The 27,518-nt window shown below is 34.8% G+C and overlaps 1 protein-coding gene across 11 annotated transcripts in view; it reads right to left on the bottom strand.

Annotated features, from left to right (window-relative positions):
* Positions 1 to 27,518, bottom strand: part of SBF2 (SET binding factor 2) — a 451,285-nt gene that overhangs the window by 204,887 nt on the left and 218,880 nt on the right. For all 11 annotated transcript variants that reach the window (XR_014837296.1, XR_014837295.1, XR_014837298.1 and 8 more), the window contains 3 exons: positions 12,016 to 12,138; positions 10,128 to 10,238; positions 7,952 to 8,057 (listed from right to left, as the gene is read on the bottom strand). Coding sequence is in view for 5 of the 11 variants with exons in the window: in XM_005661131.4 (XP_005661188.2) it covers positions 7,952 to 8,057; positions 10,128 to 10,238; positions 12,016 to 12,138 (340 nt within the window). In the remaining 6 variants the exon portion in view is untranslated. The remainder of the gene's footprint in view (positions 1 to 7,951; positions 8,058 to 10,127; positions 10,239 to 12,015; positions 12,139 to 27,518) is intronic.

Raw genomic sequence — 27,518 nt, 5'->3', positions numbered from 1 at the left:
GGGATCAAATCAGAGCTGTAGCTGCCGGCCTATACCACAGCCACAGCAATGCAAGATCTGAGCCACGTCTGCGACCTACACCACAGCTCACGGCAATGCTGAATCCTTAACCCACTGAGCAAGGCCAGGGATCAAACCTGCGTCCTCATGGATGCTAGCCAGATTCGTTTCTGCTAAGCCATGATGAGAACTCCTGGAGAATCTGGTTTTGAACTGGATACTTCTGAACTGTCTTTAAATGATACTATGTAGGAAGCACATACTTTATTTATGTGTAATTCTAGCAAAAGTAGTACACTAGTCAACAAGTACTCCATTGGTCAATGACTGTCAGTCTTTGGTATTTAAAAAATGGTTTCTTTATAAAACTAGCATAAATGTTTAACGTTTCATTTTGAAAAGAAAGCAATCAATTGCCTGAAAACATTCTGACTTCTGAATGCTCACTCAAGCTTCATCAAACATATTGCTATTTCATGAAGGCATGTCATGACTCCATGCCATTGCTTACATTTTTCTGCCTGGAATGTCCTTCTTCCACTTTTCTAGCTATCAGGAGCTAGCTTGTGGTATCTCTAGTACTGCACTAATTATATTCTACTATACTTTTAAGACTATCTGTTTCTCCAATAGGCTAAAGATATTAATTATCTGGGATAGGGCTGAAGATTTTTTCATCTTTATATCCCTAGCACAGGATCTGGCACATGGTAATGGTTTTGTAAACATTTAATGAGAAAAATATACTCCTGCATTTAGGCATTACAGAAACTTTGTTCTCTGTACCATTTATTACAACAAATTAAGTTGAAATGTCCTCCCTAGAAATCCTTAGGGCTCTGGAATAAAGTAAACATGGTAAGAAGTTTCTTCAGAAAAGTCCTCTACAACAGATTAGTGAGAAGATTTAATTTGCTTCAAATCCCCAAGACAAAGAGCTGACAATCAGACTCTCAAAAAATGATGTCATAAATATAGCTACAGTAAAACACTAAATTTCTTATTTTCATTTTTTCTATGTAGAGCATTATGCCATTAATAGTAATGGTCTAAACTCATGCACATATATTCTCCAAATACCCTTTAAACCACATACATTTAAGAAAGAAAATGGCTACTTCATTTTTTTGCCACTATAATTGAAAAATAAGAATAAAGAAAGTAATAACACTATAAGAATAAGCTAGGGACACTAAATGAAAATAGAAATATGATCCAAGACACTAGATTTTGCACATTTAAGGAAAAAGAACAAAAAATCATTCTACAACTTATGCATTAAACAGGTGGTTCATAAATTTACCAATCAACATACTCTTATAAAAGCTATTACCTTTAAAGAGAATAATTTTGTACAACCTCAGCCTTTATTATTCCTCTGCCATCTTTCTTCTATTTAAGGAACATAAAATATTTTTGTTACCTTTTAAAAGTTAATGTCACTTTAAGAATAATTATATAACATTACAGAGAGAAGTTTCTCCAAAGAAAGACAAAAGAGAGAATGCCAAATGATTTCCACTAAAATATTTAAAAACAGAAATAACTTTCTGAACAGCGAGTTATGGCTACAATCAACATTTTAAAGATATTTATGTAAAACGCAAAAATAATGTTTGTAAGTTAAACTGAAGAAAAAACTTTAGCCATTTTAATATATTTTTTAAAAAATCTGTTATTTTGGAATTCCCATCATGGTGCAGCAGAAATGAATCCTACTAGGAACCATGATCATGGGTTCGATCCCTGGTCTTGCTCAGTGGTCAAGGATCCAGTGTTGCAGTGAGCTGTGGTGTAGGTTGCAGACACGGGTCGGATCTGGCATTGCTGTGGCTGTGGCATAGGCCGGGAACTGTAGCCCTGATTAGATCCCTCGCCTGGGAACCTCCATATGCTAGGGTGTGGCCGGGGAAAAAAAAAATTCTGTATTTAGTATTGGAGATAATCAACACAGAAACAATGAATCAATACTAGTTAATGAAAAGCTGGCTAAAGTTAAATATGGGTGAACAAAAAGAAAGTACGCATATAAAAAAGTTTACACCAAGATAAAATCATGAAGAAACAGAAATTCTGATCATACCAATAATGAGTGAGGAAACTGAAACAGTAATCAAAACCTACCAACAAAACAAAATCCTGGACCAGACAGTTTTGCAGGTGAATTCTACCAAACATTTAAAGAAGAATTAATACCAATTCTTCTCAAACTCTTACAAAAAAATTTAAAAGAGGAAGGAACATTTATTAAGGCCAGAATTACTTAAATAATAAAGTCAGATAAGGACACCACAAGAAAAGAAAACTGTATGCCAATATTACTGATGAATACTGGAAATTCTATAAAACACCAGTAAAATGAATTCAACAGCACATTAAAGGTTCATACACAATGATCAAGTGGGATTTATTCTCAGGATGCAAGGAAGGTTCAACATATACAAATCAATCAATGTAATATACCATGCTAATAGAATTAAAGATTTAAAAGAATTCCTATGGAAATCTCAATGGAAGCAGAAAGAATATTTGACATAATTAACATCCTTTCATGATAAAAACGCTCAACAAATTGGGTACAAAAAAAAAAAAAAAAAAACCCAAGTCCAACATAATAAATGCAATATCTGGCAAGCCCACAGCTAACATGTTATTTAACAGTGAAGTGTGAAAGCTTTCCCACTAAGATCAGGATCAAGGCAAGGTGTCTCCTTCTTTCCAACATAGTACTGGAGTTCTACCCAGACCAATTAGGCAAGAAAAAGAAATAGAATGTATCCAATTCTAAATGAAAGAAGTAAAACTGTCTCTGTTTTAAGATGATATAATGTTATACACAAAAAATCCTTAAGACACTACCTAAAAGCTGACAGAACTAAAATCAACATACAAAAAACAGCTGCATTTCTATATACTAATGATGAACTACCTGAAAAAGAAATAAAAGAATCCTATTTACAATAGCATCAAAACCAATAAAATACTTAGGAAAAAATTTAACCATGGAGGTAAAAGATCTGTATGTTGAAAATTATGAGATTCATCAATTATTAAAGAAACTGAAAATGAAATAAATGGAAGTATATCCTGTGTTCATAGACCAAAAGAATTAACATTGCCAAAATACCCATATTACCTCAAACTTCCCATAGAGTCAATGCAAGCAAAATTCTAATGATATTTTCCAGAGACATAGAATAAACATCAATCTCAAAATTTATATGGAATCATTAAAGTTGCTGGATAGCCAAAACAGTCCTAAGGAAGAAGAACAGAGCTGGAGGCATCACGATTTCTGGTTTTAAACTATATTACAAAGCTACAATAATCCAAACAGCATAGTAATGGCATGAAAAGAGACACACAGATCAATGGTATAGAATTGAAAGTATAGAAGGAAACTCACATATATAAAATCAACTAATATTTGACAAAGAAGCCAAAAACATTCAATTGGGAAAGGATAGTCTCTTCAATAAATGGCACTGGAAAAACTGGATATTCATATGCAAAAGAATGAAACTGGACCTCTATCTCGCACCACTCACACACACAAAACATGAAATGAATTAAATATGTAAATGGACGAATAAAAACTATAAAACTAGTGTAAGTAAACAGGGGAAAAGCTACTTGACCTTAGTTTTAGCAATGATTTTTTGGTATATGACACCAAAGCCCAGGAGCAAAATAAAAAATAAACAAGTAGGACTACATCAACTAAAAAGTTTCTGAACAGCAAAAGAAGCAATGAGCAAAATGAAAAGGGCAATCTACAGAATAGGAGAAAATACATGCAAACCATCTATCTGATAAGATAGTAATATCTAAAACAATCAGGAACTCATACAACTCAATAACAAAAAGAAAAAAAGATTTAAAAAATGGACAAGGGACTTTGATAAACATTTTTCCAATGAAAACCCTCAAATGACAATATGCACATGAAAAGATGCTCAACTTTACTAATAATCATTTTTCATAAATCAAAACCACAATGAAATATTTTACAACAGCTAGAATAAGTCTTATCAAAAGAGAAAAGGGAATCCTCTGACACTGTTGGTGGAAATGTAAACTGGGGCAACCACTAGGGAAAACAATATGAAGGCTCCTCAAAAAATTAAAAATAGAACTACCATATGATCCAGCAACCTCACTTCTGGTTATGTACATAAAGGAAATGAAATCACTATCTCAAAGAGGTATCTATACTTACGCATTCACTACAGCATTATTCACAACAGCCAAGACATGGAAACAACCTAAATGTCCAGCAATGGATGAATGGAAAAAGAAAATGTACATATAATACAATGGAGATATTATTCAACCATAAAAAAAAAGTAAACCCTGTCTTTAATGACAACATTGATAGATCGTGAAGGTACTATGCTGAGACAAGTCAGATAGAGAAAGATAAATACATTCTCACTTGTATATGAAATCTAAAAAAGCTGAACTCATAGAAATAAGAGTAGAATGGTGCTTGCCAGGGGCTAAGGAGTGGGGAAGTTGAATGATACTGTCAAATAGTACAAATTCCAAGATGAATAAATTCTGGGGATCTGATTGTGGCATGTTGAATATAATTAACAACGCTGTATTATACAGTTGGAAATTATGAAAAGAGTAGCTGTTAAATGATATCAGCACATCACACACACGTGATTGTTATGTTAGGGGATGGAGATGTTAACTAATCTTATTGTGGTAATCAATCTGCAATACATATAAGCCATCAGATCATATTGTAAACTTAAAAATATATGTTTTAGGTCAATAATGTCTCAATAAATACAGATGATATATAACCAATGTCGTTTTACTATGGAAACAGAATGATGACAGTGAAAGGCCCAAGATCATTTTAGTCTCTGACTAAAAATATCTAATAAATAGCATATATAAAAATTGGAGAACAAATATTCTAAAACTAGTGTGTTTGGGAGTTCTCTCTGTGGCACAATGGGTATAAGGATCTAGCATTGCTGCAGCTGTGCCATAGGTCACAGCTACAGCTCAGATTCTATCCCTAGCCTGGAAACTTCCATATGCTGCAGGTGCAGACACAAAAAAAAAAAAACCAATTAAACAAAAAACCCTAGTGTGGGAGTTCCCGTCATGGCAATGGTTAATGAATCCGACTAGGAACCATGAGGTTGCGGGTTCGATCCCTGGCCTTGCTCAGTGGGTTAACGATCCGGCATTGCCACGAGCTGTGGTATACGTCGCAGACGCAGCAGCTAGAGCTCCGATTCGACCCCTAGCCTGGGAACCTCCATATGCCGCGGGAGCGGTCCAAGAAAATGGCAAAAAGACAAAAAAAAAAAAACCTAAAACCAAAACCCTAGTGTGTTTGCAGTTATAAACCAAATTATAGGTGAACATATATGACAAAAGATGCCATGAGAATTTCATAAAATTATTTGGGTCAAGGAGGGGTACCTGAATTAAGCAGCTATTGATTAGATTAAAATCAGAGGGCTTGTAAAAATCAGTTCCTGTGAATACAATCTTACTAACATAAAAAATTATAGTTATCTATACTTATACACAAATGTTCAGGTAAACAAAAAACAATTCGCACAGACTACGAGAAGATACAAACAAATAAAACAGATGTTAAGTTGGAAACGAAGGTGGTTAATAGAAAATTATAAGGGATGAGGTAAGTGATGGCAGACAATCCACATATTTCAGGCAAACACAGAGACCTCTGAAACTGCGCAAAACAAATTCGTTATCCTAACAATCCCTGGAGAGAAGAACCAAGGAAATGCTATCACTACATTTAGACCTTTCACAGGAAAACAAGTCAAGGCTACAAAAGAATCTTATAGCCTAATCTGTTTCCTGTCTATGCTTTGTAAAATCCACCACCACTAGCCCATCCTCAACCCAGGTAGTGAACTCTGATAACAGTCTAATGTTGGCCTTCAACAACAGTCCAACCAAAACGACTGGTGATAAGAGCATGCCTTTAGACAGAATTATCAGCACCACATGCTCTGGGAACTATAACTCTGCATACAATGCTGTTTTAGAGGCATCTTTCTTTCTCCTCTCCTTTCTTATCTTTTCCTTATTCTTCCCCTGAAAAAGTAAGTTTTGAGTATGTAAGCAAAAGATAATTAAGCTCAAAGTTCTAGAGAGTAAAATAATGAAATCTGACATTCAAATGGCTAATCATCATGTGTTCTGGCATGCTTCAACCATAACTTTCCTAGGAAGTATGATTACCATTTTCTTCATGGCTACTGTATCAATTTATTCAACAAACATTGATGCCTTCTGTGCCCAAGGCACTATGCCAAATATAGAGGATAAAAAGAATAAAAGACAAGGCAGTTTTTGAAGCTCTCTGTTCGGTAAGGGGAAAACTCTCTATTAATAAAAAAGGAAAAGGCACTGAGTAGGAGTTCCATACTACCTCTGAAGACATCTGGGAATCAGTATATCAGTCCTGTACTGCCAACTCTAGACTTTTGCTATCTGAGAATAAAAGCTCTAATTTGTTCAAGCACTGTCCTTCTTTGTTCACTTTTTGGCCATGCCCCGGCATGTGGAAGTTCTCGGGACAGAGATCGAACCCGCAACACAGCAGCAACCTAAGCCACTGCAGTGACAAACCCGGGTCCTTAACCCACTGTGCCACAAAAGAACTGACAAGCATTGCACTTAAAAAAAAGAGAAGGTTGGGAGTTCCCGTCATGGCGCAGTGGTTAACGAATCTGACTAGGAACCATGAGGTTGCGGGTTCAATCCCTGCCCTTGCTCAGTGGGTTAAGGATCCGGTGTTGCCATGAGCTGTGGTGCAGGTTGTAGATGTGGCTCGGATCCCGTGTTGCTGTGGCTCTGATGTAGGCTGGTGGCTACAGCTCTGATTAGACCCCTAGCCTGGGAACCTCCATATGCTGTGGGAGCGGCCCAAGAAATGGCAAAAAGACAAAAAAAAAAGAGAAGGTATATAAATGAAGAGTTAAATGCCTGTACAAATTTTCTAAATATTTTATAAGATAGAGCACAAATATCTATACAAATCAAATGTATAGTTTAATGAATTATCTTACAAACACCACCTCAGTCGAGAAAGAGAACTTTGCCAGCAACCCTAGAAGACCCTTCCAAACACAACCACCTCTCCACTGCCATAAGTAAACATTATCCTGACTTTATTCTATTAATCATTTTCCTAATTTTTCCTCTAGGCAATTTTATTACCCAAATGTGCACTACAGTTCAATCTCACTCTATTAAAAATAGGATGTGTTTCAAATCTCTTTTAATCTAGAGGTTCCTCCTCCATTTCTTTTCTTTCCTTGTAATTTATTTGTTAAAGAATGTGGGACATTTGACCAGCAAGTTCCAAGAGCTCAGATTTTGACAACTGCAGTCTCTTGGTGCAGTGTGTTCCCCGTTGCTGTATTTTCTGTAATCAGAATTAGATTAATTTCTCTGGCCAAAATGTAGGTAGTGTTTGGCAAGGCTAGGCACATAATATCTGCTAGTTTTTCTTCCTATGATAACAGTTTTTGATGCTAAGGTCTTCATTCACTGAAGGTTGTAAAATGATGTTCTATTCTGATAATTTGTTTAGAATACCTTTAAAAAGATAAGTCCAGTCTCCCAAGGCAATAGAAATAAAAACAAAAATACAGATGACTATGACAAAGACTGAATCAAAGAGACTGGGATGCTCACACACAGGTAAAGTTAAGCAGGAATTTCTAGCAGCCCTGGTCTGAGACATACTCATTTGTTCCCCCTTTTTTGGCTGCCCAGCAGTACACTAGTTAAGATTAGAACCCATAAAATTTTATCTTTTATATTCAGTATTTAATGGTTTGCTTTTTATTTTCCTGATTCATGTCAGATGATGTGAGCTTAAAATAAATCTTTCTTTCAGAGGCTTCTATAAGAACACTGAAAATGGGAGAACAAGACATACCTAACTGCTGGAACAGCAGAGCCACACTAGTGCCTGTGACAGGAAGACTATCATGCAGGGGAGTCTGGATCAGCTGTCTATCTCCTGCGCCCAAGGAAAACAGTTTCTGCAGAATGGAGGAAAAACACACACACACCCATGCAATTAATTTCTTCTCAGATATTTTCTTAAGATAAAAAAATTTCTTTGAAATTCAAATTTAGAGCAGATGATAACCATACAAGATCGATCCAGTTACTAGATGCAAAGGACAATAATGCAGCCGAAAACACTCAAGCTACTCTGTGCTCAAGTGAACATGGTATAAGAAAACTCAGGGAGTTCCCCTTGTGGATCAGCAGAAACGAATCTAACTAGTATCCATGATGATGTGGGTTCGACCCCTGGCCTTGCTCAGTGGGTTAAGGATCCAGTGTTACTGTGAGCTGTGGTGTAGGTCACAGACACGGCTCGGCTCAGATCCTGTGTTGCTGTGGTTGTGGTGTAGGCCGGCAGCTGCAATTCCAATTCCACCCCTAGCCCAGGAATTTCCATACGCCACAGGCACGGCCCAAAAAAGGAGAAAAGAAAAAATTCAATAGTTGAAAGGTGAAAATTTAATAATCATGAAATATAAATCACTGATAATAATATTTAACTAAAAAAATAATAAATAGTACTTTAAGACCAACATTTATATGCCAGTTAAATGTCAATACAACTGGAAAAATAGAAGAAATATAGTAATATGAACTACACAAGTAATCTTAAAATTTCTAGTCGACATAATAAAAACTACTTAAAATGAAAAAATAAATAAGTAAAATAAAATCATGCCAACAAAAATGCCATCATAATAAAGGCTCCTAAAACAACTTAGCTGCTTTAAAGTTTAGGTCCAACTGTGGCCAAACCCACATTTCATATTCTGCTCTTGGAGCAGAAACAGGAGAATGAAGGAGAGTGCAGGAGGGAAAAAAAAAAACCTAAGAATAACCAAAAGACACTAAGAAAGACAGTAGATGACAGTTAAAAGACAAAGGGCAAGAAATAAAGATGTCAATTTTGCTATAAGTAATATCTCTATCAGACTGAGGATTAAAAAATGTAGTTTTTAGAGGGCTATCCTTTTCTTCAACATCAAATAAGAATAAGCAAAATAAGTGATCAATTAGTCAATTTTAGGACTTAAGAATTCTTTTTTTTTTTTTTTTTTTTGAAAGTAGGAGTTCCCTTGTGGTGCAGTGGGTTAAGAATCTGGCACTGTCACTGCAGAGGCTTGGGCTGCTGCTATGGCATGGGTTTGATCCACGGCCTGGGAACTTCCACATGCCACAGACATGGCCAAAAAAAAAAAAAAAAGTTCATAACATTACATCATAGCAACTGAGGTTCTTATTTTTCTAGGCAAATATAAATATTTCAGAGACAAATATAAAAATTTAAAGACATGCAAAAGATGAAAAACAAACCACTCTGAGAAAGTTTTATTTCAGTAAGAGTTTAATGTCTTCATGGGCTCAATCTACAACAAAATCCTTTGGAAATTTTAAGGTTTAAGTTACACTTTCCAAAGAAGATCTGTGATCCTGGACAATGGGAAACATTATTATTACTAAAGGTAGAAAACTGAGCCCTCTTCTTTCAAAGCTTAAATACAAGCTATTCTAGTGAAGATGACTACAACACATAAAATGGTTTTAGGACCATGTATAACTGCTGTTATCCAACGAAATGAAAAAACGAATTAATCTATCCAGAAGTAACTGCAATGTTACAGATAATTATGCTGCAGATTTTTTGTGTTAACTCCTAATTTTTATCAATAAAAAAACTTAATAAAGTGAGGCATAATCATACAGAGGAATAAGAAAGGTAGAAAGAAGACATTTTAAAGTTCAACTTTAAGTGTATTTCCAAGAAAATGTCAGCTAGAGCTCAAGTTACAGAAAATGTGACTTCTAATTATGCTATGTGAAAGGTGAACCCTGTGTTAAAATTAACCCCATGACCTAAGAAAAGAATGGAATCTTGGGTCTCTAGAAGGCAGACCATAGGGACAGTACTTAACTAAACTAAGATCCTCTTTAAAATGAAAATATTTAAAGAATTCTTTCTTTTTCTTTATACATTAAATTAAGTGGAGGAGAAGAGAAGAGAAGCAGGCTCTCTTCACTTCCCCTTTAATTCTATTTACCTGAGACCCTCCAGCCGCTGGGACAAGGCAAGCACAGAGGTTTGCAATGAGACTTTCTAAGGAGACATTCAAACTGTCCACATATACAGTGTAGATCAAACCCAGGCAAGCCTGCATAGAGAAGATGCATGTAGTTATTTCATGGAAAAAATGAGCACTAAAAATAAATTCTTGTGACATGTGCTCCCAGGAACATTTCTCTTTGAACCTAGTAAAGTATATTCAACAGTGACCACAAAGTAAGATTTACGTAGCAAATGTTATTAAGTTTATTAAATTTTCCTCCAGAACCAGAAGCTTTAAATGAGCTTTTGAGATGAGTTTATAAAAAGCAGAAATCCTAATTTGTAAAACAGGTGTTTGTGTTCAGATAACCACTTTAGCAAATCTGTAGGCCTTAAAACTGTTTCTATCTCAACTTACTTTGCAAAACTTGAAATTTCAAGATAAAAATTTAGAAACTTTATCTTATTTTCTTATTTCAGAACATTTATTCTACATAAAAATTTAACTTAACGTGAATTATTACAAAGAATAGCAAAATAGACACAAGATATGATTAACATTTAAGCTCAGAAGAAGGTAGGTGGTAAAATGCAAGATAAAATGGAATTATGAATATTTCAGCTTATTAAAACTTGTAACTGAAAAATTAGCATTTGTTAGGAGTTACCTATGACTGAAATACTGACATTAAGAATACATATAATCTCAACAATAAGGAAAAGTTCTCCAGTAATTATGTATTGACTTCCCAGGTCCCTAAAAAATTTTAATGTATAGTTTATACTTTCCAAAGAAGATCTGTGATCTTGGGCAATGGTCAGCATTACTATCACTAAAGATAGCAACTGAAATTAGAAAAATAAGCCCTCTTCTTTCAAAGCTTATACTTATTTATAACTAAATTTTTTCTACATTTGAAAATTCTAAGTATCTAAAAAAATAATATATCTGAAAGTAAGCAATATTTTAAAGCTATGATGATAGTAGTATGATCAGAACTATTTAAAAATCACAAATATCAATCCTATTCGCTTGAACCTGGACTCCTCAGAAGAAGATGAATAAAAACACACAAAGTTGGGAGTTCCCACTGTGGCACCGTGGCTTAAGAATCTGACTGCAGCAGTTTGGGTTGCTGCAGAGGTGTGGGTTCAATCCCAGGCCCAGTGCAGTGGGCTAAAGGATCTGGCGTTGTCACAGCTTCTGTGGCTTAGATTCAATCCCTAGCCTAAGAACTTCCATATGCTGAGGATGAGGCCATTAAAAAACAAAACAAAACAGGAGTTCCCATTGTGGCTTGGCGGTAATGAACCCGACTAGTATCTATGAACATTCAGGATTCAATCCCCGGCCTCACTCAAGGGGCTAAGGATCCAGCATTGCCGTGAACTGTGGAGTATGTAGGTCACAGACATGGCTTGGATCCTGTGTTGCTGTGGCACAGACCAGCAGCTACAGCTCTGATTAGACCCTTAGCCTGGGAACTTCCATGTGCCACAAGTGCGGCCCTAAAAAGCAAAACAAAAAACAAAAACAAAAACCCCAAACCCCACACAGTTGTTACATTACTACTGCATTTTAAAACTACTACAAGGAATCAAATGATTTTTTCAGGATTCCTAAATGTTGTAGTCAGTAAACACGAAACTTATTTTAAAATAAACACTATATCCTTAGACATTTAAATACTCATGTTAATTTACTCAGGTATTTATTTCATCCAACATGAAATAATCTCTTCTGTTCACACTAACTGTGTTTTAATGATGAATTCCTAATCACTTTAAAGATATTTAAGATACAAAGAACTTGTTACTATGGTTCACTCAAAACAGATTTATATAATAATACAAATCAATAATGACAACTATGAGTTCTTTACCCTGAAAATTTCTGGATAATCTAATCTGGATACCAGCACCAGGCTTTTGGGAGCAAACACTTCTGCAGGTTGAATTAAACCAGACACTTCCACTTCACCTTCAATCTCTTCCTTCTTTGTTCCCTAAAGAAAGAGATAGTGTAATCAACAGACAGGCAATTTCCTAGGCTTATAACTTACATAAGATAGACATTTCACACACTTTCATGAAATTTGTAAAATCCAAAATTAATTATAAAATATGATTTACAAAACTCAAACTAAAAATAAAGAATATACTTTGAGAAGAATCTAAGAAGCAAGTAGGCAAAGTAACTATGAAACAAGGAATGCTTAGTTCATTTCTGAAAACTCCTTAGGCTCCAGGTATGTATCGCAAGTTTGAGTATTTGGTTTCTGTGTGAGGTACAGTAACTAAAGGTAAATAAGACATATTCTTAAATAGTGACCCAAACAACTACAAATGACAGTGGCTTAAATGGAAATTCCGTTTTCAAGAAAAGAAAAAAAAAATATGTTTGAGCAGTAAGGCATTAATTTTGATTTTGGGGGGTTCTCTTAATCTTTGAAAACAAAAGTGATAATCATTTAGGATTATCTTGCAGAGTGCTCAATGTTCTTAGAAGTAAAGCCCAATCAGCTCAAATTCTTTTTGCTCAGAGGGAACAATGTTGATTTTTTGAAAAGAGAGAGTATTTTATACATAAAACTAAGCTTTGTAATGTACCTAGTGCCACTGAAATGTACAATTAAAAATCACTGAAAAGGTAAGGCTTATGTCATGCATATTTTAGCATAATAAAAACATCTACAGTTTTTAAAAACCATAAGTTTTCAGTGATTAAATGCTGGTTAATGAACTTTGAAAAATATTACTATCATTTATGAGTCAACAAACATTTTCTGTGTGCTTATTGTTCTGTAATACTATACAATTCACTATAAAAGTTTCAAGTGAAAAGAGAAAAAAAAAACCTAAAGTGATATAAAGCATTCAGATTTATTTCTACATGATATTCTAAGATGTTAGGACATTTTCTTTAACTAGAATCCTCTTCTCTTTCCTTTTTGTTAATCAAAGGCCCAGCTTAAACTTTACCTTTTCTCCTGAAGCCTTTCCTTTACTGATTTTTCACCTACTATTAATTCTTAGCACAATTCCTCAACATATCACATACTTGCTCATACTTATTTTTCCCAACAATTCTCTCCCCCAAATGCCACAAAATGCCACATTCAACTGCGTGCTTGACTTCTCCACTTAGATGATTAATAGGTATCTCAAACATGTCCAAAACATAGCTCTAATCTTTCTCCCCAAACTAGGCTCCTCCTGCAGTATTCCCTATCTCAGTTAATGTAAATTCTACCCTTACACTTAGCAAATCAAAACTCCTGATTGTGATAAACCATAATGGAAAAGAATATGAAAAAGAATGTGTATGTATATCTGAATCACTTTGCTGTACAGCAGAAAGTAACACATTATAAATCAATTACACTTCAATAAAATAAAAAATAAGAATAAAAAATTCTGATTCCTTTCTCTGTCATAACCTGCATCCAAAGTGACACCAATCCTGACTTCTCAACACCTCCACTGCTACCACAAGTACTGTGAACCACTATTATCACTTGTCTGGATTATTTTAACAGTCTGCTTTAGTCCACTCGATTCCTCTTTAGCCCCACCTTGGTTTCTTGTTGCTCCTCAAAACATGCTGGGCATGCTCCCAGGTAAGGGTCTTAAGTACATGTTTGTTATTCTTTTGCCTGGAATAGATATAACATAGAATCCCCTCATCTCTGTTAGGTCTTCATTCAAGCAACATCTCTTTTAAACCTTTGCTGGCATCCTACTTGAAATTGTAATGCCCTAACACTCCCTATACCCCTCTTCCACATTTTATATTTCTCCATGGCACTTGTTACCAACCAACATATTATTCACTTCACTTATCCTGGTTTTTAGATTGTTTTTCTCCTCTACTAGAACGTGCTCCATTACGATCAGGATTTCTGTTTTGTTCACTGATGATTTCCCAGTTTCTAAAACAAAAGCTGAGCACATAGTTGATAATTAATCTTTGTTCACAGCATTCATGCAGGAACAAATTTTCTCAGAATAATTTTCTGAGTATTTTACCAAGGGAAGTTTCTCCTCCATACATGGAGGCCAAGTGTTTTTTCTATCTCCTTTGGAGCCTCTATAGAGTTTCTACACAGTAAGATATAACTGAGTATTAGATGTCTACGGAATGCACATATCCAAAGGGAACTATCTGTTTACTTTTTATATGTGATAAGATCCATATGCTCTTGAAAGATTTTCATTTGCTACAAAGCAAAAGCTAAAACTAGGTTGGGTGGTTCCTGGAATTCTTAGAAATAATAAAAATGTGATGAATATGAATTTACCAAAGATTTCTGCACTTAATGAATCATTTTCTTTATGGATTACTAACAATTTTTTTTTTCTTACAGGACAAAAGAATGACTGAAATTCCTGAAAGAGATAAAGCTACCCACATTTTTATGAGATTGTGATATTGCCCTAGAGTACCATTAAAAGTCAGCTTGGGTAAGTACATAATCATTTCATATAAATAACCATTAACCTGCTTTGACCAAAACATAAAATAGAATGCGTTGGTCATTTCTCAAAGCTATCCTTTAATTAAACACTCATTAACTGGAACAATTATTAACAAGAAAGAAAAAAAGGCCCAATATAATGTTGATATTAAATAAAAATGATTGCATTTTTCTTTCCATCACTTACAGATTTTGACCTTTTCTTTGTAACTGTGCTACAAATCATAAGATGCTATTATTCCTTTTTCTTTTTATTACTCAATGAATTTATCACATCTGTAGTTGTATAATGATCATCACAATCCAATTTCACAGGATTTCCATCCCACATTCCAGTGGCTCTCCTATAATACAATGTCCCAAGTTGAGAGAAAATTCATATTCCTTTTTTCTAAGACAATTTAAAAAAAAACTTGTTTAAAATAAGGTTTTTTTTGAGGAGATGGTACTGTGGTAGTTTGGATTAAATTTTTCTATAAGTATTTTATCATGTAAGGGAATATTTCTTCTTTATGGATGCTAGAATACCTTTTGTGGAATAACTATATAGTGACATTAGCTTTATTTGTTTATGTTTTTGGTTTTTGTTGTTTTGTTTTTGTTTTTGTTTTTTTGCCTTTTTGCCATTTCTTGGGCCGCTCCCAGGGCATATGGAGGTTCCCAGGCTAGGGGTCTAATCAGAGCTGTAGCCGCTGGTCTAGGCCAGAGCCACATCAATGCGGGATCCAAGCTGCGTCTGCAACAGCTCACAGCAACGCCGGATCCTTAAGCCACTGAGCAAGGCCAGGGAGTGAACCCGCAACCTCATGGTTCCTAGTCAGATTCGTTAACCACTGAGCCACGATGGGAACTCCTTGTTTATGTTTTATAATGACAAATTTTCACATAGAAATGATGTGAGAAACTTAAAAAATAAGCAGGAAATTAAAAACACAGGCCATAAATGTAATACATAATGATTTGAAATTTAATATTTTATAGTATAAAACATTTTCACATATTTTATCTCATTGAACAGCATTTACAAGCCGTCTACTAAACTAAGATTATTCCTTGGTTTTAGTAGGTTCCATTAGAGATACAAATTTACCTTAAAAACTGTTTATGAATTGCTTCACATTGACCTGCAAGGTCATCTTATCTCATACATGTATCAAAAGCATGTGCTGCAAATTGCCCATTTACTGATATTTTTTCTACCTATTATAATGACCCATTACATCTGCTAGTGTAATTCCCAGCTTCTATGTAGTTTACATTCTATGTCACTCTCTTAGTCTCTATGCTTCAATAATATGATATAAAAGTAGCCACCATAGCAATCTGCCCCAAGTATTATTACCCTTTAAACGTATCCTGAGACAAAAATGGTAAAAATCATTATTAGAGTTCTGATTTTATGGAATAATTCCATATGATAGATAGGCATAAGAAGCTTGTCCTATTAGTCAGGATGAACACTACAGCCTCTTCTTTGTTGCATTCCTATGTTTGATTCCTGTCACTTCCATCTTGAAACTAGCTGCAACCAGTATTGTCCATGCTAAGTTCATTTTCACCAAAATATTTCATACTAGAACTCTCCCTATGAAATTTTTTTAAACAGTTTAAAAAAGGAGGAAGAGGAGTTCCCATCATGGTGCAGTGGAAATGAATTCGACTAGGCACCATGAGGTTGTGGGTTCGATCCTTGGCCTCGCTCACTGGGTTAAGGATCCAACATTGCCATGAGCTGTGGTGTAGGTCGCTGACATGGCTCAGATCTGGCATTGCTGTGGCTGTGGCATAGGCCAGCAGCTATGGCTCCGACTTGACCCCTTGCCTGGGAACCTCCATATGCTGAGGGTGTGGCCCTAATAAAAAGCAAAAAAAAAAAAAGGAGGAAGAAAGAAATTACGCAAGCAAAAAATTCCCCGTTCTACATTTCCTTTCAGTAATTCATTACAGTGCATCATTATATAAAGTTGCCTCAGCTAAGCAATTTAAGGACTTTAAAATTTTCCAAAATTGGAAATAAATGAGTCTAGGTAATTGCAAAATTCTGTAAGGTCCACAACTACCCTTGAAAACTTCTTTATTTCTCGCCAAATAATCCCTTAATAATGTTGACATCTCCACATGAAAAAACCTAGTTTGTCCTTGCACTGGTCCAGAAAATAATGACTACATGAGAAATACACATTTTAGGACAAGGCTTCAGACAAATCAGGCCACCAGTCTTCAATTCAGAATCTACTTGCCTCTAGCAAAGAGAATATCAATACCTTCTGGATGCTACATTACTCCAAAAGTAGAACAGATTTTCTGTAGGGCTACCATATATTCACCCAAAAATCTTCCTATTTTTAAGTGGCACACAGTCCATAAGTTTTTAATATATATATTAAAACGTTTTAATATATTAAATACATATATGTTTACAAGGCATCATTTTCCAAAGTATTTTCTGCAGGAAGCTAACAGATACTTCTTAGCAAAATGATCTCCTAATCAAAAATTTTTATAAACAGTAATTTAAGCTAAATTAAAAAGGTTTCTTGGAGTTCCCGTCATGGCTCAGTGGAAACAAATCTGACTAGTATCCATGAGGACACAGGTTCGATCCCTGGCCTAGCTCAGTGGATTAAGGATCCAGTGTTTCTGTGAGCTGTGGTATAAGTTGCAGATGCGGCTTGGATCTGGCATGGTTGTGTGGTATAGGCCACTGGCTACAGCTCCAATCTGAACCCTAGCCTGGGATCCTCCCTATGCCATGGGTACAGCCCTAAAATTAACAACAACAAAAAAAGGTTTCTTGGAGTTTCCGTTGTGGCTCAGCAGTAACAAACCTGACTAGTACCTGACAAGTATCCATGAGGATGCGGGTTCTACCCCTGGCCCTGCTCAATAGGTTAAGGATCCAACATTGCCATGAGCTGAAGTGTAGGTCATAGAGGCGGCTTGGATCTGGCACTGCTGTGACTGTGGTGTAGGCTGGCAGCTGTTGCTCCAATTCAACCCCTAGCCTGGTAATTTCTAAATGCCACAGGTACAGCCCTAAAAAGCAAAAAAAGAAAAAGTTTCTTTACTGAAGGATTTCTAAGATTTTGATATGCAAATATTAATGCCAAGCACAGTAGATATAAAATATTTCTCGAACTTACTGGACCAATGAAAACCTCTTTATTGCAGAGCTTCTGAAGGATCTAGTGCCTTATATAACACATGCTGGGGAAGGTTGTCAAAGCTATTTTAGGACAGAAAAATGTATGAAACTGAAATATATATATATCTGTATGTTCTATATCCTTAGAAGGATAGGTAAATATAATGCTCATTTCATAAATATATTATTATATTTGACATCTGTCTCATTAATTCATTTCACATTTCATAAAGTAACATAAGATTTGAAAAGATTATAAAATAGACAAGGCTGCTGTGAGCTAAGGTGCTGTAGAACTGCCTATTGCCCATTCTCACCAGATGAAAATAATGACTACGTGAGAAATACACCTTTTAGGACAAGGTTTCAGACAAATCAGGCTACTAGTCTTCAGTTCAGAACCTACCCTTGATCAGTGGCCCTCAAATTTTAGCATGCAAGAAAATTATTGCAGACTTGCAAAAACAAATTTCTATATCTCCCTCTAAAATTTCTGATTCAGTACAGGCAAGGTAGACTCTGAGAATTTATATTTTTAACAAGTTTTCCAGTGACACTAATAATGCTAATCCACAAACCACACTCTAAGAATCATGGTTCTAAGAGTCCCCTGGTGGCCTAGTGGTTAAGGACCCACCATTGTCATTACTGTGGTGCAGATTTGATCCCTGGCCTGGGAACCTCCGCATGCTGCGGGTGTAGAGAAAAAAGAAAAAAAAAAAAAAAAGAATCACAATTCTAAGCTAATTAATATGAGAATATAAAAGAAAACAATAACTGTAACATATATTCTATATGCCAGTCAATGTACTAAGCATCATTGCAGTGTTAATGATTCATTTATACCATCAAGAACTTATTAAATACTATTTACCAGTAAAGGAAACCAGGGCTCCCTGGAGAAATGATATTCTTTATTTTGCATCAGGAAAATGTACAAAATGAGTCTGTTCACAGTAGTCAAAAGGTAAAGAATCTGTCAAAGACTAATAATCAAGATAAATAAATTCCAGGGTTGACTGCAACTCACAAAATACCCCAAAATCTATATAAGTTCATCACAATAATTTTTTAAATTGGTCACTACTAAAAACTGCAAGGGTACCAATATACCATGCTAAAAATTGAAAAAAAGTAAGGATAAATAATTATCTTTTCTATCAAAATGTAGTCAATGAAAGTTCTATTTAACAGTTAAATTCCAGTTAACAAATACAAAAGGAAAAACAGAATGAGGAAATTACCTTTTTACATTGCTACTGAAATAATGTATTTAGGCAATGATCATCAATTGATCCCAAACTATAAAGTGAAAGGCTGGTACTACCCCAAGCCCACAAATCCATTTTAACATTACTAAAAATAGAACTGCTGGAAAATAAGTTCCTCTTGATGTGACACAATAGGAAGTACAGTACAACCTCTCATACAGTCTTGCTTTAACAATTGAACGTGAAGCCAATCAAGCCTCTAGATCTAAATATTACTTTATGGAAACTATAAAGAATAGAGGTACAAGTTAAAAAATAACATTAAGAATTAATCAGCCAAATCCAGAACGTTGAGCATTCCACAGGACAAATGACCCAGCTTCCCTACCACCACCAAGAGGGGGACTCTTACAGACAAAATTTAAGAAGTATCAATCAAATATAATGTGTGGAACATTTCTGAAACAATTTTTTTTGTTTGTTTGTTTGGTTGGTTGGTTGTTGTCTTTTTGCCATTTCTTGGGCCGCTCCCGCAGCATATGGAGGTTCCCAGGCTAGGGGTCCAATCGGAGCTGCAGCTGCCAGCCTACGCCAGAGCCACAGCAACGCGGGATCCGAGCCGCATCTGCGACCTACACCACAGCTCACAGCAACGCTGGAATGTTAACCCACTGAGCAAGGTCAGGGATCGAACCCGCAACCTCATGGTTCCTAGTCGGATTCATTAACCACTGCGCCATGACGGGAACTCCAGAAACAATTTTTAAAATTTTTTTAAAATACATAAGTTGGATATTAAGTAATATTAAGGGATTTTTCAAAACTACGATTAATTTTGTTAAATTATAATGACAGATTGGTAATGTAAAAAAGAAGCCTTTGCCAGTTAGACATACATTACAAAAATTTTTACAGGTAAAATACAGTGTCTGGGTTTGATTTAAAATGTATCCCTTTAAAAAAAAATCAAGGATTTAGATTTTAAAAGATTATCAAAGTGCTGATAATTAATTCTATTTGTTTCAGAGTTTCCACAATAAAAAATGAAGAAAATAAGCCTTCATTGTGCACCTACTATGTATCAGTGTTATTGCAAAGTACATTCATTTATTTCACCCCTTTCTTTGATCACATTTTGTTTGCTGACATGCCAAATGTCTTTTTACTCTGAATTACATCATTATTGGTTCATAAACACATTTAAAAAACTAAAGTCATATAAGCAACCTCACAGCTACCATATTTTACTGATTACTTAAAAACTTAAAAATTGCCCAGGAGTTCCCATTGTAAACTGGTATCTGACTGGTATCTTTGAAGATGCAGGTTCTATCCTGGTCTTGCAAGTTGGTTAAGGATCTGGCATTGCCAGAGCTGTGGTGTAGGCCAGCAGCTGCAGCTCTGATTTGACCCCTAGTCTGGGAACTTCCATATGCCACAGGCGCAGCCCTAAAAAGACAAAAAAGAAAGAAAGAAAGAAAAAAAAAAACCCAAACAAACAAACAAAAAAACCCCACACTGCCCAGTTGAAAAAATTGGGAAATATGTTTTCAAAAGTTTAACAGTGTTACTGAATCTTAGAAAAGAGCCAACATTTTTAAAGTTGAACAATTATACTGTGGATGGTTTGTGTCCCTAAATTCTCTTCTTTGGCCTTCCAAATAATGTGTCACATTATATTTAGTATGAAGTAATTCACACCAAATGAGAATTAAAATATCTATTTTTGAACTGACAATATGATCCAAAAACAAAAGGAAAATATCAAAAAAAAAAAAAAAAGAGGGACACAGTTAACTGTTCACATAAAAAATAGGAACATTATTTGGGCCATCTTTTTCAAATATTACCTCATTATTTATACCATTTTTTGGACCAATTACAAAAGATATTACCTCTCAAGTGTTTATCACACAGAAAAGCTGTAACATAATTCGGACTAGCATTTACTACCTAAGTGTAATTATACAGCAGACAGAACTTTTATAACATAATACACATTTTCAGAATCTTGGGAAAACTCGTAAGAAGCATATTCTTTCTGTAACTTTCTATAAGATGACTGTAAATACTAAATAAATTATAATGTTTGGATCCAGTTAAAATTGCAAATAGAGTATCCGAGCTAAAATGACACATAATTTTCAAACTTTGATTCCAAATATATAAGAACCCCAATCTTCATTTTTAATATTAATCCCTACTCAAATGAGCCAAGGCTCCTTAGCTGATTTTAAGCATGAGGCAGGGAAAAAATAAGATGAACCTAGGTCAGCTTGTTATACCAGAAAGTTTAAAAAATGCTTTAAAAAACCCAGATGGGCCTTGTTAAGAGAATACAGGAACCACTCTGAAGGGGTGTCCATTGGTCAAAATTTGGACAATCTGTGCACTAAAACAGTAAAAACCATTAATTATGTATTATTGAAGAAAAAGGAAACAGGAATTCATGAGTCTACAGCTCACAAAGACAGAAAAGACAAATGTCAAATGCTGACTGATAAAGGTAACGAAGGGGTATATAGTTGGAAAATAATCATTTTGTAATCATCATGATAAAAATTGGCACAGCCAAGAACAATCACTAAATGTTATACATAGCCAAGGGGCATTATAAATGAGTAACACAATATTTGCGTTGTCTCAAACTATCTTACCACACATTGCTTATCAGTTGCAAGCAAAAACAAGCAAAAAAGCAACTATACAACAGAGATATCTGACAATCACCAGACCAGGTACTCAAAAAGAACACCATCAGTAAAGGGTGGGATGGGTAGCTGACAGACATTGTGTACTTCCAGATGTGGGCCCTCAGTACCTATGCTTAGTATTCTCACTACTGATGTATAATCTGAGTCTAAAGATGAGAGACAGCAAGGAAACAATAAATATTAAGCATTATGTTAAAAGAGGCATTGGGACTGTCATTATTTGAAAATGTCAAAAGCCGAGTAGCTATTCCAGAGGTAAAAAGAGAAATGATAATTAAATGCAATACACAACTTCAAACAACATCCTGGAGTTCCTGTTGTGGCTCAGCAGGTTATGAACATGACTATTATCCATGAGGATGCAGGTTCGATCCCTGGCCTCGCTTAGTAGGTTAAGGACCCAGCGTTGCCAAAAAGATGTGCTATAGGTGGCAGACATGGCTCCGATCTGGTATTGCTGTGGCTGTAGCGTAGGCTGGCAGCTGCAGCTCCAATTCACCCCTAGCCTGGGAGCTTCTATAGGTCATGAGTGTAACCTGAAAAAGCAAAACACAAACAAAAACTACATCCTATAGAGGAGGACAAAAAAAAGGCGGGGGGGGGGACATAAAAAATACTAGGTCAAATGACAAAACTGAAATAGGGATGTTAGTTTAAAGTATAATATGGATATTGATTTCTTGATATTGATAACCATACTATTTATATAAGAAGATACTTATTCCTTTGAAATATATACTGAAGATTTCAGGGCAAAGGGAAATAATGCACACAAATTTGTCTCAAATAGTTCAGAAAAAATCTTGTGTGTGTGCGTGTTTGTGTGTGTGTGTGTGTGTGTGTATAAAAAGAGTAAAGTAAGGAAGGCAGGGTCTATTAAAGATACGTTATTTTTGAAAATAAAGAAATGGGACAAAATATTTTAAATGGGCCAATGTACGTAAAGGGCATACATGTTTTTGCAATATTCTTATAACTTTTCCATAAGTTTGAAGTTATTTCCAAATGAAAAGCCTGAAAAATATCCAAGAATTTCTGGCTCTGTATAAACACCTGTTATAATGTCCTTTATAAATACTTCTACACTAGACGTTTAACTGGGCTTCCTAGAATCTCTTTGTACCTGCTAAACTGTCTTATCATAATTGACATTATTTTAAGGCATAATTGACAATATTTTAAGATATTTAGAATGGTGGTTTGATATATGGATGCACTGTAAAAGGTTTCCCCAATCTAGTTACTTAATAATCTACCACTGGATATCTTTTTTGGGAGGTATGAAAACATTTAAGATCTACTTTTAGTAAATTTTACTTATACAAATTAGTGTTATCAACTGTGTCATCATGTTTTAGTACAGATCCTCAAATCTTACTAACCTTTTTTTAAAATTTTTAATCCTTTTATTCTCATATTCTTTTAAAAATGTATTTTTTTATTAAAGTATAGTTGATTTACAATACTGTCCCAATTTATACAGCAAAGTGACCCAGTCATACATACATATACAATCCTTTTCTTATATTATCTTCCATCATGTTCTAACCCAAGAGATTGTGTATAGTTTCCTACACTATACAGTAGGACTTCATTGCTTATCCATTCTAAATGTAATAGTTTGCATCTACCCCAACCTCTATCCCATTCCCTCCTTCCCCTTCTCTTTGGCAACCACAAATCTGTTAAGTCTGTGAGTCTGCTTTTGCATTCGAAATAGGTTCACTTGTGCCATATTTTAGATTCCACATACAAATGATATCATATGATACTTGTCTTTCTCCTTCTGATTTATTTCACTTAGAATGAGAATCTCTAGTTACATCCATGTTGTTGCAAATGGCATTTTGTTCTTTTTATGGCTGAGTAGTATTCCCTTGTATACATGTACCACACCTTAATCCATTTATCTGTTGATGGACATTTAGGTTGTTTCCATGTCTTGGCTATTGCTGCAATAAACACAGGGGTGCATGTATCTTTCTGAATGAAGCTTTGTCTGGATATATGCCCAGGAGTGGGATTACTGGATCATATGGCAGTTCTATATATTTAGTTTTACTGTTTTCCATAGTGTTTGCACCAATTTACATTCCCATCACAGTGTAGGAGGGTTCCCTTTTGTCTCTAGCATTTGTTATTTGTTGACTTATCAATGATGGTCATTTGAACTGGCGTGTGGTGGTAGCTCATTGTAGTTTTGATATGCATTTCTCTAATAATTGGTGATGTTGAGCAGACCTTATTAATCTTATAGTTGAATTTTTGTACCCTTTTACCAACCTCTCCTTATTTCCCAACTCTTCAACTCCTGGTGACCACCATTCTACTCTTTTATTTCTCTGAGTTGGACTTTTTTTTTTTTTTAGATTCTATATATAGATACCATGTGGTATTGTCTTACTCTGTCTGACTTATTTCATTTAGCATAGTACCCTTTTAAGTCCATCCATGTTGTTATAAACAGCAGGATTTCCTATGGCTGAATATTCCATTCAATGAGTGTGTATGTATGCATGTATAAAAAAAATTATCCACTTAACTATTGATGGACACTTAGCTTGTTGCCATATCTTGGCTATTGTGAATAATGCTGCAATATACATAGGAATGTAGATCTCTCTTAAACATCCTTGTTTCATTTCCTTTGGATACATACCCAGATGTGGGGCTGCTGGATTATAAGGTGGTTCTAATTTTAATTTTTTGAAGAACCTCCATAGCTTTTTCCATAGTGGTTGCACCAATTCACTTTCTACCAACAGTTTACAAGGATTCCCTTTCATCCACAGTCTTACCTACACGCACTATTGCTTATCTATTTGATAATTGCCATTCTAACAGGTATGAGGTGATATTGTGATGGTGATTTCCATTTCTCTGATAATTAGTGATGTTGAGTATCTTTTCATGTACTTGTATGACTTCTTTGGAAAGGTATCTATTCACATCTTTTGCTCATTTAATAATTGGACTGTTTGGTTTTTTTTTTTTGCTATTGAGTTGTAAGAGTTCTTTATATATTTTGTGCATTAACCTCTTACCAGATATGTGGTTTGCAAGTATTTTTTTCCATTCAGAAGGCTGTCTTTTGATTTTGTTCATGGTTTCCTTTGCTGTGCAGAGCCTTTTAGCTTCATGCAGTCCCATTTATTTTTGCTTTTGTTGTCATTGTCAAGACCTTTGTTAAGGAGCTTACCTTCCAAGTTTTCTTTTAGCATTTACTTAGTTTCAGGTCTTACATTCAAAGCATTAATCTATTTTGAACTTATTTTTGTGTATGGTGTAAGACGGATTCTGTTTTATTCTTTAGCATATGGCTCTCCAATTTTCCAAATACCATTTATCAAATAGACTATCCTTTCACTATTGTACATCCTTGGCTCTTCTGTTGCAAATTAACTGATCATATACACCTCGGTTTATTTCTGGGCTGTGTATTGACCTATGTGTCTGTTATTATACCAATACCATATAGTTTGATAAATACAGTTCTGCAACATACTATGAAATTAGGAAGTGTGACTCCAACTTTAATCTACTTTCTCAAGAAAACTTTGGCAATTCGGGGTCTTTTTCAGTTCCATATGAATTTTAGGATTCTTTGTTTTATTTCTGTGAAATATGCCATTGGAAGTTTGATACGGATTGCACTACATATATAAATTTCTTAAGTGTAATATGGACATTTCAACATTATTAATTCTTCCAATCCATTAGCTTAGGATACTTTTCCATTTATTTGTTTCCTCTTCAATTTATTTCATTAATGTCTTACATAGTTTGCAGGATACAGAGTTTTTACTTCTTTGGTAAAGTTATACCTAGATATTTATTCTTTTTCATGCAATTACAAATAGAACCATATTCATTTCTCTTCCTGATAAATTTGTTGTTAACATATAAAAACCCTTAATTTTTGCTTATCAATTTTATATCCTGCAACTTCATAGAATTCATAGGGTTTTTTTTTATATATATAATGCCGTATCATCAACAAATATAAGCAGTTTTATTTCTTCCTTTCTGATTCAAATGCCTTATATTTTGTTTTCTTAACTAATTCCTCTAGCTAGGACATCCAGTACTATGTTAAGTAACGGCAGCAAGAATGAGCATTCTTTTTTATTTATTTTGCTTTTTTAGGGCCGTACCTGTGACCTACACCAGATCTTTAACGAACTGAGGAAGGCCAGGGATCGAACTCACATCGTCATGGATACTAGCCTCTTCATTAACACTGAGCTACAATGAGAACTCCAAGAATGAGCATTTTTGACTAGTACTGGTTCTTAGAGGAAAAGCTTTCAGCTTTCAACATTAAGTATGATGTTAGCAGTGGAATTGTCATAAAAGACCTTTATTGATGTTAAAGTATGCTCACTCTATACCCAATTTCTTGACAGTTTTATCATGGATGGATGTTGAATATTGATATATGTTTTCTTATTAAGAAGATCATATGTATTGCATCCTTAATTTTGTTAATGTGGTGGATCACATTCAGTGATCTACATATGTTGAACCCAGCATCCAGGCATAAATCCCACTTGATCATGCTGTATGATCCTTTTAATGTACTGGTGAATTTGGTTTGCTAATATTTTGTTGAGGATTCTTGCATCCATGTTTATCAGGGACATGGCCTGTCCTGTAGTTTCCTATTCTTGTAGTGCCCAGGTCTCTCTTTGGTATCAGGGGTTGTGCTGGCCTTGTAAAATAAGTTTGCCAGTGTTCTCTCTTCTCTTTTCTAGAAGAATTTGAGAAGAATTCTTTTAAAAATTTATTTTATGGTCGCACCTGTGGCACATGGGAGTTCCTGGACCAGCTGTAAGCTGCATGCCGCATTTGCAGTAGCACCAGAGTCCTTAACCCACTGTACTGGGCCAGGGATCAAACCCATACCTCTGTGGTGACCTGAGTCACTGCAGCTGGATTCTTAACCCACCATACCAAAGCAGGAACTCTGAGAAGGATTGTTATTAATTCCTCTTTAAATGTATAGTAGAATTGACAAGTAAAGACATCTGGTCCTCAACTTTTCCTTAGTAGGATGTTTCTGATTACCAATTCAATATCTTTACTACTCTTGGTCTGTTCATACTTTTTATTTTTCATGATTCAGGCTTGGTAGGTTCTATTTTAACAGGAATTTATTCATTTCTTCTAGATTCTCCAATTTGTTGCTGTGTATTTATTCATAATAGTCTTATGATTCTTTGTGCTTTATGAGATCTAACATCTCCTCATTCATTTCTAATTTTATTTTCCCTTTTTGTCCCTCTGCATATAACTAAAGGTTTGTCAATTTTGTTTATCTTTTAAAAAAATCTGCTTAATTTCATTAATTTATTTGTTCTATTGTCTTTTTAACTCTGTTTATTTCCACTATGATCTTTATTTCCTTCCTTCTGTTAATTTTGGGCTTAGTTTATTCTTTTTCTAGTTCTTTAAATTGTAAATCTGAGTTGCTTATTGAGTTCTTACTTTTTTCTTAATATAGGTGTTAATTGCTATAATTTTCCCCTTAATATCTGATTTTGCTTTTATGTTAGTCCATAAATTTTGATATGTTGTATTTTTTATTTTCATTTGTCTCAAGTTATTTTTAAAATTTCTCTTTTGGTTTAGTCTTTGGCCCATTCAGTGGCATGAAGTTTCACCTCCACATATTTGTAAATTTTCCACTTTTCCACTTGTAACTGATTTCTAGTTCTATATTTCTGTGTTTGGAAAATAAGCTTGATATGATTTCATCTTCTTAAATTCATTGATTTGTTTTGTGACATAACATATTATTTATACTGGCCAATGTTTCATGTGTACTTGAGAAGTATG

The sequence above is a fragment of the Sus scrofa genome, chromosome 2, assembly GCF_054392235.1.
Source record: "Sus scrofa isolate SSC_HxYL_T2T_F1_AM1 chromosome 2, Sscrofa_HxYL_maternal_Yorkshire_Landrace_v2.0, whole genome shotgun sequence".
Classification (NCBI taxonomy): domain Eukaryota; kingdom Metazoa; phylum Chordata; class Mammalia; order Artiodactyla; family Suidae; genus Sus; species Sus scrofa.
Note: the sequence above shows the minus strand (reverse complement) of the source record. Positions and strands in the feature narration are given on the sequence as shown.